The sequence below is a fragment of the Rutidosis leptorrhynchoides genome, chromosome 8 (assembly GCF_046630445.1).
Source record: "Rutidosis leptorrhynchoides isolate AG116_Rl617_1_P2 chromosome 8, CSIRO_AGI_Rlap_v1, whole genome shotgun sequence".
In the NCBI taxonomy this organism is placed as follows: domain Eukaryota; kingdom Viridiplantae; phylum Streptophyta; class Magnoliopsida; order Asterales; family Asteraceae; genus Rutidosis; species Rutidosis leptorrhynchoides.
The window spans coordinates 49469040-49482219 of NC_092340.1; the positions used below are offsets into that span (position 1 = coordinate 49469040).

The 13180-nt window shown below is 34.0% G+C and overlaps 1 protein-coding gene across 1 annotated transcript; it reads right to left on the reverse strand.

The window, feature by feature from the left end:
- Positions 1-4164: 4164 nt before the first annotated feature.
- LOC139863376 (uncharacterized) lies at positions 4165-12780 on the reverse strand. Its single transcript, XM_071852014.1, has 4 exons — positions 12057-12780; positions 5039-5193; positions 4703-4953; positions 4165-4461 (listed from the first exon to the last, which is right to left on the reverse strand). The coding sequence occupies exons 1-4, from the start codon at positions 12778-12780 to the stop codon at positions 4383-4385; spliced, it is 1209 nt and encodes a 402-aa protein (XP_071708115.1). The 3' UTR covers positions 4165-4382.
- Positions 12781-13180: the final 400 nt, after the last annotated feature.

Genomic DNA, 13180 nt, shown 5'->3' on the forward strand with positions numbered 1-13180 from the left:
TCTACTACAACCAAACACCACTCTCTTTAAACCCGCCACCTACAACCCACAACCGTATCCATCACCACAATACCATCTTTAAAACGCCCATCGAGTTTTTTTTTTCTCTCTTCCTCTCTTAAACTCATATCACCACTATAACCACATCGACCACCCATCATAAATTTTTTTTTTCCTTCGAGGCTGTTTCTGTCCGACGCACCAAACAAGACAACCCTCACAGCTACAGCAGTTATACTGCTTCGTACTCTTCTGATTCTGTGTTATGATCAAACGACACACAAGCAAAACATGAATAGGGTTACACTATTGTTTTTCTATTTATGCCTGAACAAAAACGATCACCATTAAAACCGTACTACCTGCTCAATTCACTACTGCTACTTCTGTCCTTTTTGTTCGCTGCTAACCACCACAAACAATCACATGTAAACTGCAAAACCACTGCTACATCACTCTTTTTCTGCTGCCCTTTTGTTTCCTATCTCCTTTTACAGCGACAACAGTGATGTTTAATATTTATTGTGATGAATATGATGACTGTTGTCGTGATGTTTAATTGATAATGATGAACGAGGATGAGTGGAACAAAGACCCCACTTGTGCAAATTGGTGATCAAGTGTTTCGGCTACTTTTATTTTGTTATACTCAGACGTTTACTATGAAGTATTAGGTCACTCCCTATCGTAACTAAACTATTCATCCTCTTAACCTTTCACATCAGCGCCACATCAACACCAATATCTTATAACTAACTCATAATTAAACACTCCCTATAATGGTTAAAACAATACTCCTCTTAATATACAAGGTACAAGCAATAAAGCATCACGTCCAACAATGAAAAGCCACTGGACTCACAATTCCTATAACTAAACTTAAAACTTTCGTTAAATTGATGGTGGATGCGGGTAACTAAAGCGGGTAACTAGCTCGTGCCTATGGTTAGTTACGGGTAATGACGGGTAATGACGGGTAATGAACGGGTAATGAGCGGGTAATGAACTATAGGGAGTGGTCTTATAGCCATATTATAAGCCCAAGGTTTGAAGCCCATTATACACTTAAATTACAAACTAATCGACCCAAAAGTTACTTGGGTTGTTTGCCGAATTACTGTTGTTGCTATAATGTATTTCTAGTATACTTATGACAACAATTTTGGTTGATGAAGATGGTAACTTAAAATGATGATGATCATCGTGATGATGATCATGGGTGTGATGATGATTATGATTGATCCGTATGTTGGAATGATGATGTTAGATGTTATGATAAAAATGACGATTATGGTAGTGATGTGATGAAGATGATAAAACATCTTTTTACATATTAAATAAATAAAACGTGTGTATAATAACAAGAAAAAACAAGATAGATCGGATGGTTTAGAGGTGCTTGTGTTTAACGGGAGGTCGCGGGCAGTGGCGAAAACAGGAATTTTTTTCACTCGGGGCGAAATTTTTTTTAAAGCGTATCAATTTTTTTTTTGGTAAAATATAGAGGTTTTGGGGAAAAATATGGTGATTTTTGAGCAAAATGTGGAGGTTTTTGGGCAAAATATGAAGGTTTTGGGGCAAAATACGGAGGTTTTGGGGCAAAATATGGTGGTTTTTGGGGCAAATTTTTTTTTCACCGGGGTCAAAAGCGAAAAACCCAAAATTTTTACACTAAAAATTGCAAATCGACTGGGGGCATCTGCCCCCTTACCCCATGCTATTTCCGCCACTGGTCGCGGGTTCGAGCCCGGGCGGTGGCATTTTTTTTTTAAATCCGGTTCTTTCAAAGGTAGCGTTATATTTTATTATTATTATTATTATTATTATTATTATTATTATTATTATTATTATTATTATTAAAATTATTATTTTATATTATAAAAATAATACAACTTAACATTATTAACATTATTATTATCATGGTTAATATTATTATAATAATTATTATTATTAAAAATATTTACTTTTGTTATTATTATTATAAGATAATATAACTTATTATTTAATATTATTAATATTAATTTATCAAAAAAAAATATTAAAACTATACTCAATACATATAAGTTAACAATATTAATATATATATATATATATATATATATATATATATATAATGAATTAATTTAATTTATTAAGGAAACCTATAAATTTTTTAAAATAAAATTCATATCACTAATTATATATAAATTTGTCCAATTACAATTATATATGTTAATATATATATATATATATATATATATATATATATATATATATATATATATATACACATGATATAGGTTCGTGAATCCGAGGCCAACCCTGCATTATTCAATGCCGTCATATGTATTTTGACTACAAAATACAGTATTGTGAGTTCATTTGATTCCCTTTTACTCTTTACATTTTTGGGACTGAGAATACATGCGCTATTTTTACAACTGCTTTATTAAATGCTTTTGAAATATATTTTGAACTGCGAATACATGAAATGCTTTTATAAATATTTGACGAGATAGACACAAGCAAAACATTCCTCGAATGAATTATTATGCAGACAGCAGTTCTGTGGATTATTATTGAATTAGTTGAACGTTATAATTGCCACTAATTGTTGTGAATATTTTTCCCCTGATTATTATTGCTTGGTAACCTAAGAAGCAGAATCGGGTATGGCCCTAATTCACGCGAATCCTAAAGGTAGCTACCGGGTTTAACACCCCTACTCAGAATGTTCACTAGACGGAAGAGCTAGTGGGCGTGGTGTTTAGTACTTCGAGGTTTATATATTATACAGACGAGATGTTCTGTTTTTGGGGATATTATTTATGCGCATTATATGTTAAGGTCGGTTACCAAGCCAAACAATGAATGAAAAGTGAATGTTATGTATCGAGAGAATGATTTTATACACAGGTTATGTGTATGATATTTTTTGTACACTAGATATGTGTACGGTTACTAAGATTTATGAAAATGGTTTGGTACACGAGATAGGTGTACTGTATTTGAATCTTGTGGTCTATCAAAATGATGAATTTTATTGTTTTATGATAAACCTATGAACTCACCAACCTTTTGGTTGACACTTGAAAGCATGTTTATTCTCAGGTATGAAATAAACCTTCCGCTGTGCATTTGCTCATTTTAAATACATTATTTGGAGTCGATCATCGCAATGGGACCAGATGTTGGTGACTTCGTCCAGGTGGATTAGGACGGGGTATGACAGGAACGTTGCATCGCAACAACAGAACAAACCTAGCAACCGCAAAGCAACTCATACCATTTAAAGAAGAACCTAAACCGCAAAAAAAACAAATCCCCCGGATCTGAAACCACATATTTAAAAGGGTGATGGTGGTCTAAACCTGAAGGCACCCATCGAAGAGGAAGGGCCCGCAAACACACCCACGTCAACAGAAAACCCTAACATGTGATTCAAGGCATTGAAGCCCATTCTGAAATCCAATCTTCCGATTCCATTTCAACCGCGAGGCACAATTGTGTAGCTGCTGTTGTACAGTGAATTACATCATCTTCCCTTCTTGTCTTTGTTCCCGCCGAAATGTGTAAAAATGTTTTGTTTTCAGGTTTCACGGGTTTTTTCTAATATACAGTATATTATTTCTTACATTTTGTTGAATTTGATGAATTTTCTATGATCTACGCATATTTATGAATTATGCAAGTTTTGTATCAAAAATAAGAGAACGATTGTCTCCAACTTAACTTTCCACACTCCACTTTGTTGTAAAAAAAACATAATAACACATAACAACAACAACGAAGATCAACATGTACAATTGATACAAATAAATATTCAAACCTAGCCAAAATAAACCGCAACAAACACGCAAAACACAAAGAAAAAAAACAAAGAGTATAATAAACATCGACATTGGTCGGGAACGTTGCATCGCAACAACAGAACAAACCTAACAACCACAAAGCAACTCGCACCTTACCGTCTAAAGAAGAACCCAAACGGCAAAACCAAATCCCCCGGATGTGAAACCGTATCTCCAATGGGGGATCATGGTCTAAACCCGAAGGCACCCATCAAAGAGGAAAGGGCCCGCAACACACCCACATCAACAAAAAACCCTAACATGTGATTCAACTTTTTACTACAAGGACTACAAAGGGGAGAATTGCATGAAGCTTTGGATCAATTCTCAATTCTCAATTACAGTATATCTGAAAAGGTAAAAAGGAAAAGAAAATATACAACTTTCAAAAGTATTGCCTACAAATCAATATATCAAAGTCAGGGTTTCATTCCTTTTTACATACAATATAACCAAACCAACTTAATAAACCACCACTATAACCAAACCTTTCTAGCTACCTACACACACTTTATAATATTCTTCTCTTAGTCCCAGATGAGGTCATCCAATTCAAAACAAAGCGTATGTTTTTGCCTTTAACAACAATGCCATTGTCGGGCGACCCTCATTGCGTTTTCCATTGTGTTCCCTGAACAAAAACAAAAAACGAAAACAAATATTTACATTTTGTTTAACAGTAGAATATTAATTTATATGTTTTTTATCCCCCTTTCTTTTGAACAAAAAAGGGAACTACAAAGTGAAGACAGTCAAACAGAGGCACATTCGTTTACATGACTCCAGGAGCCACACTGATTTAATATTATTACTTAATATGATTAGCATCAAGTAAGAATGAATGAAATTAACTAAAAATTACAGTAACTTACTCGACTAAGTGACTGTATATGGAGTCGGCTCGTTCTTTGTCAGTACATTTGGTGATCAAGTCAAGATAAAGCATGGCTTCATGTGGGAGAAGGCCTTGCATGAAAAACTTAAGCAAGTGAGAGTGTGTGCTGGGCATCACATCTAAAGATTCCTCTAATAGTTTCTCTTGTTGACCTTGAGTCAACTCTGCTGCCTCCATTAACGGCAAAATCCCTCTCTCTTCCTCTTCAAAGTGTTGTTTGCAATTCTCCTGCCCACACAAAAAATTACATTTTAAAACTCAAATTTATTTTGAAGTTGAAACATTGTTTGCTCAATTTTAATGAAGGACGTACCAGTAGCAGTTTAATGCGAGTGGATAGACTATAGAGAGCATCCTGGGATGAAGTGCTACCCGAGTCGAGGACTATTATTGTTTTGATGTCTTCTTTAATGCCATTCATGAGGGGAAGGTCTCTAGCATGTTCCTCATTAACAGATTTAGATAAGCCTGCAAATAATGTATCACTGATTTTGTTACTATTCATCTACTTTGTCATTAGTAATAGTGACAAGATATTTAGCTACGTTAAACAAGTCACACACTATGTTATTGCAATTAAGGGGGTAACAAATTAGACAATCATTTTGGAACGAAGGTTGATTAAAAAGAAGGCAACTCTGAGTGGATTGAATGATGAAATAAAGAAATAAGCTTTTACATAATAATGTCTTATGTTTCATCATGAAAGCCCATAAACTTGGCTAAAAAATAAGTGCATTCCTAACAGTATACAAGCAAAATATTGTAGCAAGCTGACAATGAAGTTAAAGATTATTTATTCAAAAAAGGTTCCTTACTAAGTTATCAATTAACAATTATGATTAACAAAGGGTCCACATATAACTTTTGTGTAGAAAGTTGGTTCTTTAATAAATTGATACTAACAAAAAAACATATGTTATAATATATAAATATATATATATAAATGGATAGTCAATTATTGATACACAAAAGTAATATTATTGTATTACCTAAACTTGTGATATTTTTGCTATAAATAGCCATGAATGCAAGCATTAAACTTGCACCATTTTCTCACACTTACAAAGTGTTTCTTTCTTTCTCTCCATTATCATCTTTATTCTTACACTTCATTATTAGTATTCTTAATCAAGAATCAAATCACTAAAGGTAGTTATAAGCCTACTGAATTATAACATCAAGAATCAAACCACTAAAGGTAGTTATAAGCCTACTGAATTATAACACGTTATCAGCACGATAATCTTAATACTAATTATGGTTGGCTATGCCACCTAAATGATATATGGTCGGTTATACCACCTGAATAATATATGGTCGACACTGTCGCCTAATTATCATTTATGTTACTAACATTTATATTTCTATTATCTAACATTTATATGACCGACACTGTCGCCTAATTATCATTTATGTTACTAACATTTATATTTCTATTATCTAACATTTATATGGCCGACACTGTCGCCTAATTATCATTTATGTTACTAACATTTATATTTCTATTATCTAACATTTATATGGCCGACACTGTCGCCTAATTATCATTTATGTTTACTAATATTTATATTTATGTTATATAACATTTATTAATGATTGCTTACATATGGTCGACACTGTCACCTACTTATCATTTATGTTATATTAAATTTATGTTTAATGTTTATATACTTATGAATATAAAGTGACTATAATTTATCATGTTGTTTGTTTTAATAGAAAATGTCGAATCTGGAAAAGCTTAAATTTACTCCTTTAGAATCAACTGGAAACAACTACATGCCATGGGTTATAAAAGTAAAAATGCATCTTAAATCAATGGGCATTCTTGAAGCCATAAATGAAAACAACACTTGTTCTGAAAAAGAACAAGCAACGGCATGTTGCTTTATTCATCAACATATTGATGAATGCTTACAAAATAATTATGTGACTGTAGAAGATCCCCATGTTTTATGGGAAGGTCTCAAAAGCAGATTCAATAATCAAAGAGAAATTTTACTTCCAGCTGCTATGGAACAATGGAGAACATTAAGGTTTCAAGACTTTAAGAAAGTAAATGAATATAGCTCAGCTCTGTATAATACATGTTCACAACTTAAATTCTGTGGACATGAAATAAGTGATGCAGACATGATGGAGAAAACTTTCTCCACAATGAATGCTGCAAACATCACAGTGCAAAGAAATTTGAGAATGCTAAAGTTCAAAACATATCCTGAACTTAATTCATATCTCTTAGTTGCAGAGCAAAATGATGAGCTATTAATGAAAAATCAGCAATCCCGTCCTACTGGTACACTTGCAATCCCTGAAGCAAATACTGCAAATAATTATAAACAGGGACAAGGACGCGGGCAAGGTCGTGGTTATAATAACCATCACCATCATCATGCCAAAAGCCATAACTATGGTAGAAACCATCCTTATGGTAATGGTAATGGGCGAGGACGTGGTCGTGGTCGTGGCCGTGGTGGTCAAAGAAATAATAATCCACGAAAATATAAATATCAACCACAAAACAAGCCCACTAAACAAGATGTTGAAGAAAATTCTTCTAAAAATTCTGAAGAATCTTGCTACAGATGTGGTAGAATGGGCCACTGGGCTAATACTTGCCGAACATCTAAACATCTTGTTAAGATGTATCAGGATTCGCTGAAAGATAAAGAAAAGGAAGTAAACTTTGTGGATAACGTCGATCCAACAGTCACTGAGAAACCATCTGATTTATATGAAGATTTCTTGAATGTTTAAGTTGTGTGTCTTTCGAAAAATAAACGATTTAATATCGTCTGTCTTTGTCATTATGTTTGCTAAATGTTTCAGTACTATCTATTTGCATGTAGAATATTGTGTAATATTAATGTACTCACTATTTATTTCTTATATATGAAGTTCAATATGAATTTTGCTGGAATACAACATCAATCAAGTGGTGGAGATCTCTGTATAGCAGACAGTGGAACTACACATACTATACTTAAATCCGAGAAATATTTTATTGATCTAAAACCAACGGAAGGAACTATACATACAATATCAGGACCTGCTAACTTGATAAAAGGGATAGGAAAGGCAAATTTCATACTACCAAATGGTACAAAATTTTTAATAAATGATGCCTTATTTTCTCCCAAGTCAAGCAGAAATTTATTGAGTTTCTCCGACATATACCTTAACGGGTATGATTATCAGTCAGTGACAACAAAAAATGAGAAATATTTAAGTATCACTGACAAGAGTCATGTGGTTGAAAAACTGCCAAGACTTAGTTCTGGATTACATTATACACATATAAATGTACCAGAAATACATATGGTAGTTAACGAAAAATATATTGATCCTGGTGTATTCAATTTATGGCATAATAGATTAGGCCATCCAGGATCAACAATGATGAAAAGGATTATTGAATGTACTCATGGACATCCACTAAAGGATAGAAAAATCCATCATGATACAATGGTTCCATGTACATCTTGCTCTCTTGGAAAATTGATAACTAGACCCTCACCACTTAAGGTTGAGAAAGAATCACCAATGTTTCTTGAAAGAATTCAAGGTGATATATGTGGACCAATTCATCCACCATGTGGACCATTTAGATATTTCATGGTTCTAATAGACGCATCTAGCAGATGGTCTCATGTTTGTCTGTTATCAAGCCGTAATGTGGCATTTGCAAAATTTCTTGCCCAAATTATTAAATTGAGAGCTCATTTTCCTGATTACACCATTAAAAGGGTGAGACTTGATAATGCTGGTGAATTTACATCTCAAGCATTTAATGACTATTGCATGTCTATAGGAATTGTTGTTGAACATTCTGTTGCTCATGTGCATACACAAAATGGTTTAGCCGAGTCATTGATTAAACGTTTACAGTTAATCGCTAGACCATTGATAATGAGAACAAAACTCCCTGTATCTATATGGGGTCATGCAATTTTACATGCTGCTGCATTGATTCGCATCAGACCAAGTGCAAGTCATAAATATTCCCCCCTACAACTTGCTTTTGGTCAAGAGCCAAATATTTCCCATCTTAGAACATTTGGTTGTGCAGTGTATGTTCCAATTGCGACACCACAACGTACAAAAATGGGTCCTCAAAGGAGGTTGGGAATATATGTTGGATATGAAACATCTTCAATATTAAGGTATATTGAACCTATGACAGGTGACGTTTTTACAGCACGTTTTGCTGATTGTCATTTTAATGAAACATTGTTCCCTAGATTAGGGGGAGAAATGAAAAATAAAGAAAATGATGTTTCATGGTGTGAACCTCAATTAAAGTATCTTGATCCTCGCACAAAAGAATGCGAGACAGAAGTTCAAAAGATAATGCATATACAAGAACTTGCAAATCAATTGCCTGATGCATTTACAGATACAAAAACGGTGACAAAATCATATATACCAGCAGTAAATACTCCAGCTCGAATTGAAATTTCAAAAGCTGGCAATAACGTCACTCATGAATCTTTGCCACGTCAGAAACGTGGAAGACCAATTGGTTCAAAGGATAAAAATCCTCGAAAAAGAAAATCAGCTGATAATGAAGTAAAAGAAAGTGTTCAAGAAGAACCACAAATCAGTACTCCTACTGCAGAGGAGATTGATGATGTCAATACAGAAATTGCAATCAATTATGCATATTCAAAAATATTATGGAACCGAAATGAAATGAAAAATCTTGATGAGAAATTTTCATTTAATGTTGCATATGACATCATGAATAATGATGATGATCCAGAACCAACATCTATGGTTGAATGTCAAAATAGACATGATTGGGCTCAATGGAAAGAAGCAATACGAGCTGAATTAGAATCACTCAATAAAAGAAAAGTTTTCGGATCCATCATTCTCACTCCTAAAGATGTGAAACCTGTAGGATACAGATGGATTTTTGTCCGAAAAAGAAATGAGAAAAATGAAGTTACAAGGTATAAAGCTAGACTTGTAGCTCAAGGTTTTTCTCAAAGACCGGGAATTGATTATGAAGAAACTTATTCCCCTGTTATGGATGCAATTACTTTTAGGTACTTAATCAGCCTGGCAGTTTCTAAAAATTTAGAAATGCATCTCATGGATGTTGTGACTGCTTACCTATATGGATCACTTGATAGTGATATATATATGAAGATACCTGAAGGATTTAAGGTACCAGAAGCATCAAATGCAAAACCCAAAGAAATGTATTCGATTAAATTACAAAGATCTTTATATGGGTTAAAACAATCGGGACGTATGTGGTATAACCGATTAAGTGATTACTTGATAAGCAAAGGGTATACAAATAACCTTACTTGCCCTTGTGTTTTCATTAAGAAAACAACATCCGGATATGTGATCATAGCTGTTTATGTTGATGATCTTAACATCATAGGTACAAATAAAGAGATCTATGAAGCCATTCAACTTCTAAAGAAAGAATTTGAAATGAAAGATCTCGAAAAAACCAAGTATTGCCTTGGTTTACAAATTGAGCATATGCCTAATGGTTTACTTGTACATCAAACAACATATACTGAAAAGATTTTGAAACGTTTCAATATGGACCAGGCAAAACCATTAAGTACTCCTATGGTTGTTAGATCACTCAATGTTGAAACTGATCCATTTCGTCCATGTGAAGATCATGAAGATATTCTTGGACCAGAAGTACCATATCTTAGTGCAATTGGAGCTCTTATGTATCTTACAAATTGTACAAGACCTGACATTTCTTTTGCAGTTAATTTGTTGGCAAGGTTCAGCTCTGCTCCTACCAAAAGACACTGGAATGGGATCAAACACATATTTCGATACCTTCGAGGAACTACTGATTTAGGATTATTTTATTCTAACGAATCAAAACAAGATTTGGTTGGTTATGCTGATGCAGGTTATTTATCCGATCCACATAAAGCTAAATCTCAAACTGGATATGTATTCTTAAATGGAGGTACTGCAATATCATGGCGTTCTCAAAAACAAACACTTGTTGCTACATCATCAAATCATGCCGAAGTGATTGCATTACATGAAGCTACTCGGGAATGTTTTTGGTTGAGATCAATGACACAAATTATTACTGATTCTTGTGGACTAGAACGCGATAAAAGTCCAACAATTATCTATGAAGATAATGCAGCTTGCATAGCACAGATGAAAGAAGGGTATATCAAAAGTGACCGAACCAAACACATACCTCCTAGATTCTTCTCATACACTCAAAATCTCATTAAGGACAACGAGATTGAAATGAGATATGTTCAATCCAGCAAAAACTCTGCTGATCTTTTCACGAAAGCACTTCCAACTGCTATTTTCAGAACACACGTTCATAACATTGGCATGAGACATGTTCAAAAGATGTAACAACCGAAGCGATGTCTACTTGAGGGGGAGTCAACTCCATGCTGCACTCTTTTTCCCTTAGCTAAAGTTTTTCCCACTGGGTTTTCTTTAGCAAGGTTTTTAACGAGGCAGTAACTTACAGTTGATCTTCAACAAACAAAATTGCTATCCAAGGGGGAGTGTTATAATATATAAATATATATATATAAATGGATAGTCAATTATTGATACACAAAAGTAATATTATTGTATTACCTAAACTTGTGATATTTTTGCTATAAATAGCCATGAATGCAAGCATTAAACTTGCACCATTTTCTCACACTTACAAAGTGTTTCTTTCTTTCTCTCCATTATCATCTTTATTCTTACACTTCATTATTAGTATTCTTAATCAAGAATCAAATCACTAAAGGTAGTTATAAGCCTACTGAATTATAACATCAAGAATCAAACCACTAAAGGTAGTTATAAGCCTACTGAATTATAACATAAACTTTTGTACAGAAATATTGAATAATTAAAGTAAATAGCAGTGATCGTTAAGCTTTCATGGCTACAAAATTAAAGGTATCTAATACACAATATTCATTCATGTAATTAATCAGTGAAAACCTATAGTGAACTTTCTACTGCAAAAACCATGAAAATTAGTAACCAAATTAGACTGAGAAAAAAAATTCAAACGTTTAAGAGACATCTATGTCAATATTCATTCCAGAGTCAAACCAAGTTTCACATTTGACCACAGTCAAACCTGTTACTTTCCAAATCATATACGGAGTACATTTCTTATGTTTCTTCAAAATTAGCAAACCTAGAACAATCAGATTTGTTATAAATTTCCCTAACTATCACACTTTTTCTTAATTCTCAATTAATCACACAAATTATATAGTAAGTAATATGTAAAATTACTAAATTTGACTTTAAAAGTCAAAATTAAAAAAAAAAAAAAAAAAAATTAGATCTATTACCTCTATCTTCTCTTTCTAAAACTGGAAAGACAATCCTTTCTTCCATCTGAGCATGTTCAAGCAACACTCCCAATAACTGTGAATAACTTCTTCCATACTTTTTAACTTCCATACGTGCACTCCCCATCACTGGATCACCTCTCGACTTACCTCCACGTGTCGCCAAATCCTCTCCCCACGTCGCCATTCTCTCCAAATGCCACGTCAAACTTTTATGCTGCAACACTGTCTCCGTCACCACCACCGGCATCTTCTCATTACTCGTGTTCCAGTTACTCAACAACATCGGTTTCGGAAACTTAGCGTCTAAATACCGGAGAATCGTCCCCGACGATCCGGAGATGACGTCAGATCCGTATTGTATCACCGGCGTTTCGAATCCGAAATCAGGCTTTTCCGATGGAATAAAAAGTAGAGTGACTGGTTTGTAAAGTATCGCGAATCGAATGTAGGATGTTGCCGGTGACGACGGTGATCCGTACAGCCTCACCACCGGCAAAGCCGCAGGTGCCGGCGACGGAAACTTGTTTCCGTCTGACTGATCTGATATCCGGTGAAGTTTATCGGATGTGTTTATTTTCGGTTGAAGTTGATCGGAGGTGTTAATTTTCTGGTGAAGTTGATCGGAGTGATCTGGTTTCTGGTAATGGTGATCGGAGGTAGAAATATTAGGGCTAAAATTGTCAGAATTTGTATTTTTGGGGGTTTTATTACAATTTCCCATTTAGAGATGAAATTAGGGAGAGGGGGTGACAATGAAAAATAATTGGGGGTTTTAGTTTATTGTGGTTTGTATGACATGTTGAAGAAGAACCGGGTGTAATATTCGAAACTTAGACAGGAAGATAGAGACAGAAGTATTATGTTATGGAGTTGGATAATGAATTTGGGTAATGAATTGGGTTTATTTATTCAGCTGTTTGAGAATGTAAAAGCACATGGTTATAAAGGTGACAATGAGGTGAGGATATTTATTTTTTTATTAATTATTTTAGAAAGAAAAATGGAATAAGGTAAATGGCGCCTTTTGTGGTAGGATATGGTAGGGGTGTTCATCGGTTCGATTTTCGGTTTATTCGGTTCGGTATTCGATTTTAATTTTTTTTAAGCAAAATCGAAAACCG

Excerpts from the sequence above, each read along its gene's own strand:
- LOC139863376 (XM_071852014.1), bottom strand. The coding sequence starts at position 12,780 with ATGGGAAATTGTAATAAAACCCCCAAAAATACAAATTCTGACAATTTT. Across the intron at positions 4,954-5,038 it reads CTCGCATTAAACTGCTACTG|GAGAATTGCAAACAACACTT; the intron begins GTACGTCCTTCA and ends TTGTGTGGGCAG. Across the intron at positions 4,462-4,702 it reads ATATACAGTCACTTAGTCGA|GGAACACAATGGAAAACGCA; the intron begins GTAAGTTACTGT and ends GTTTTTGTTCAG.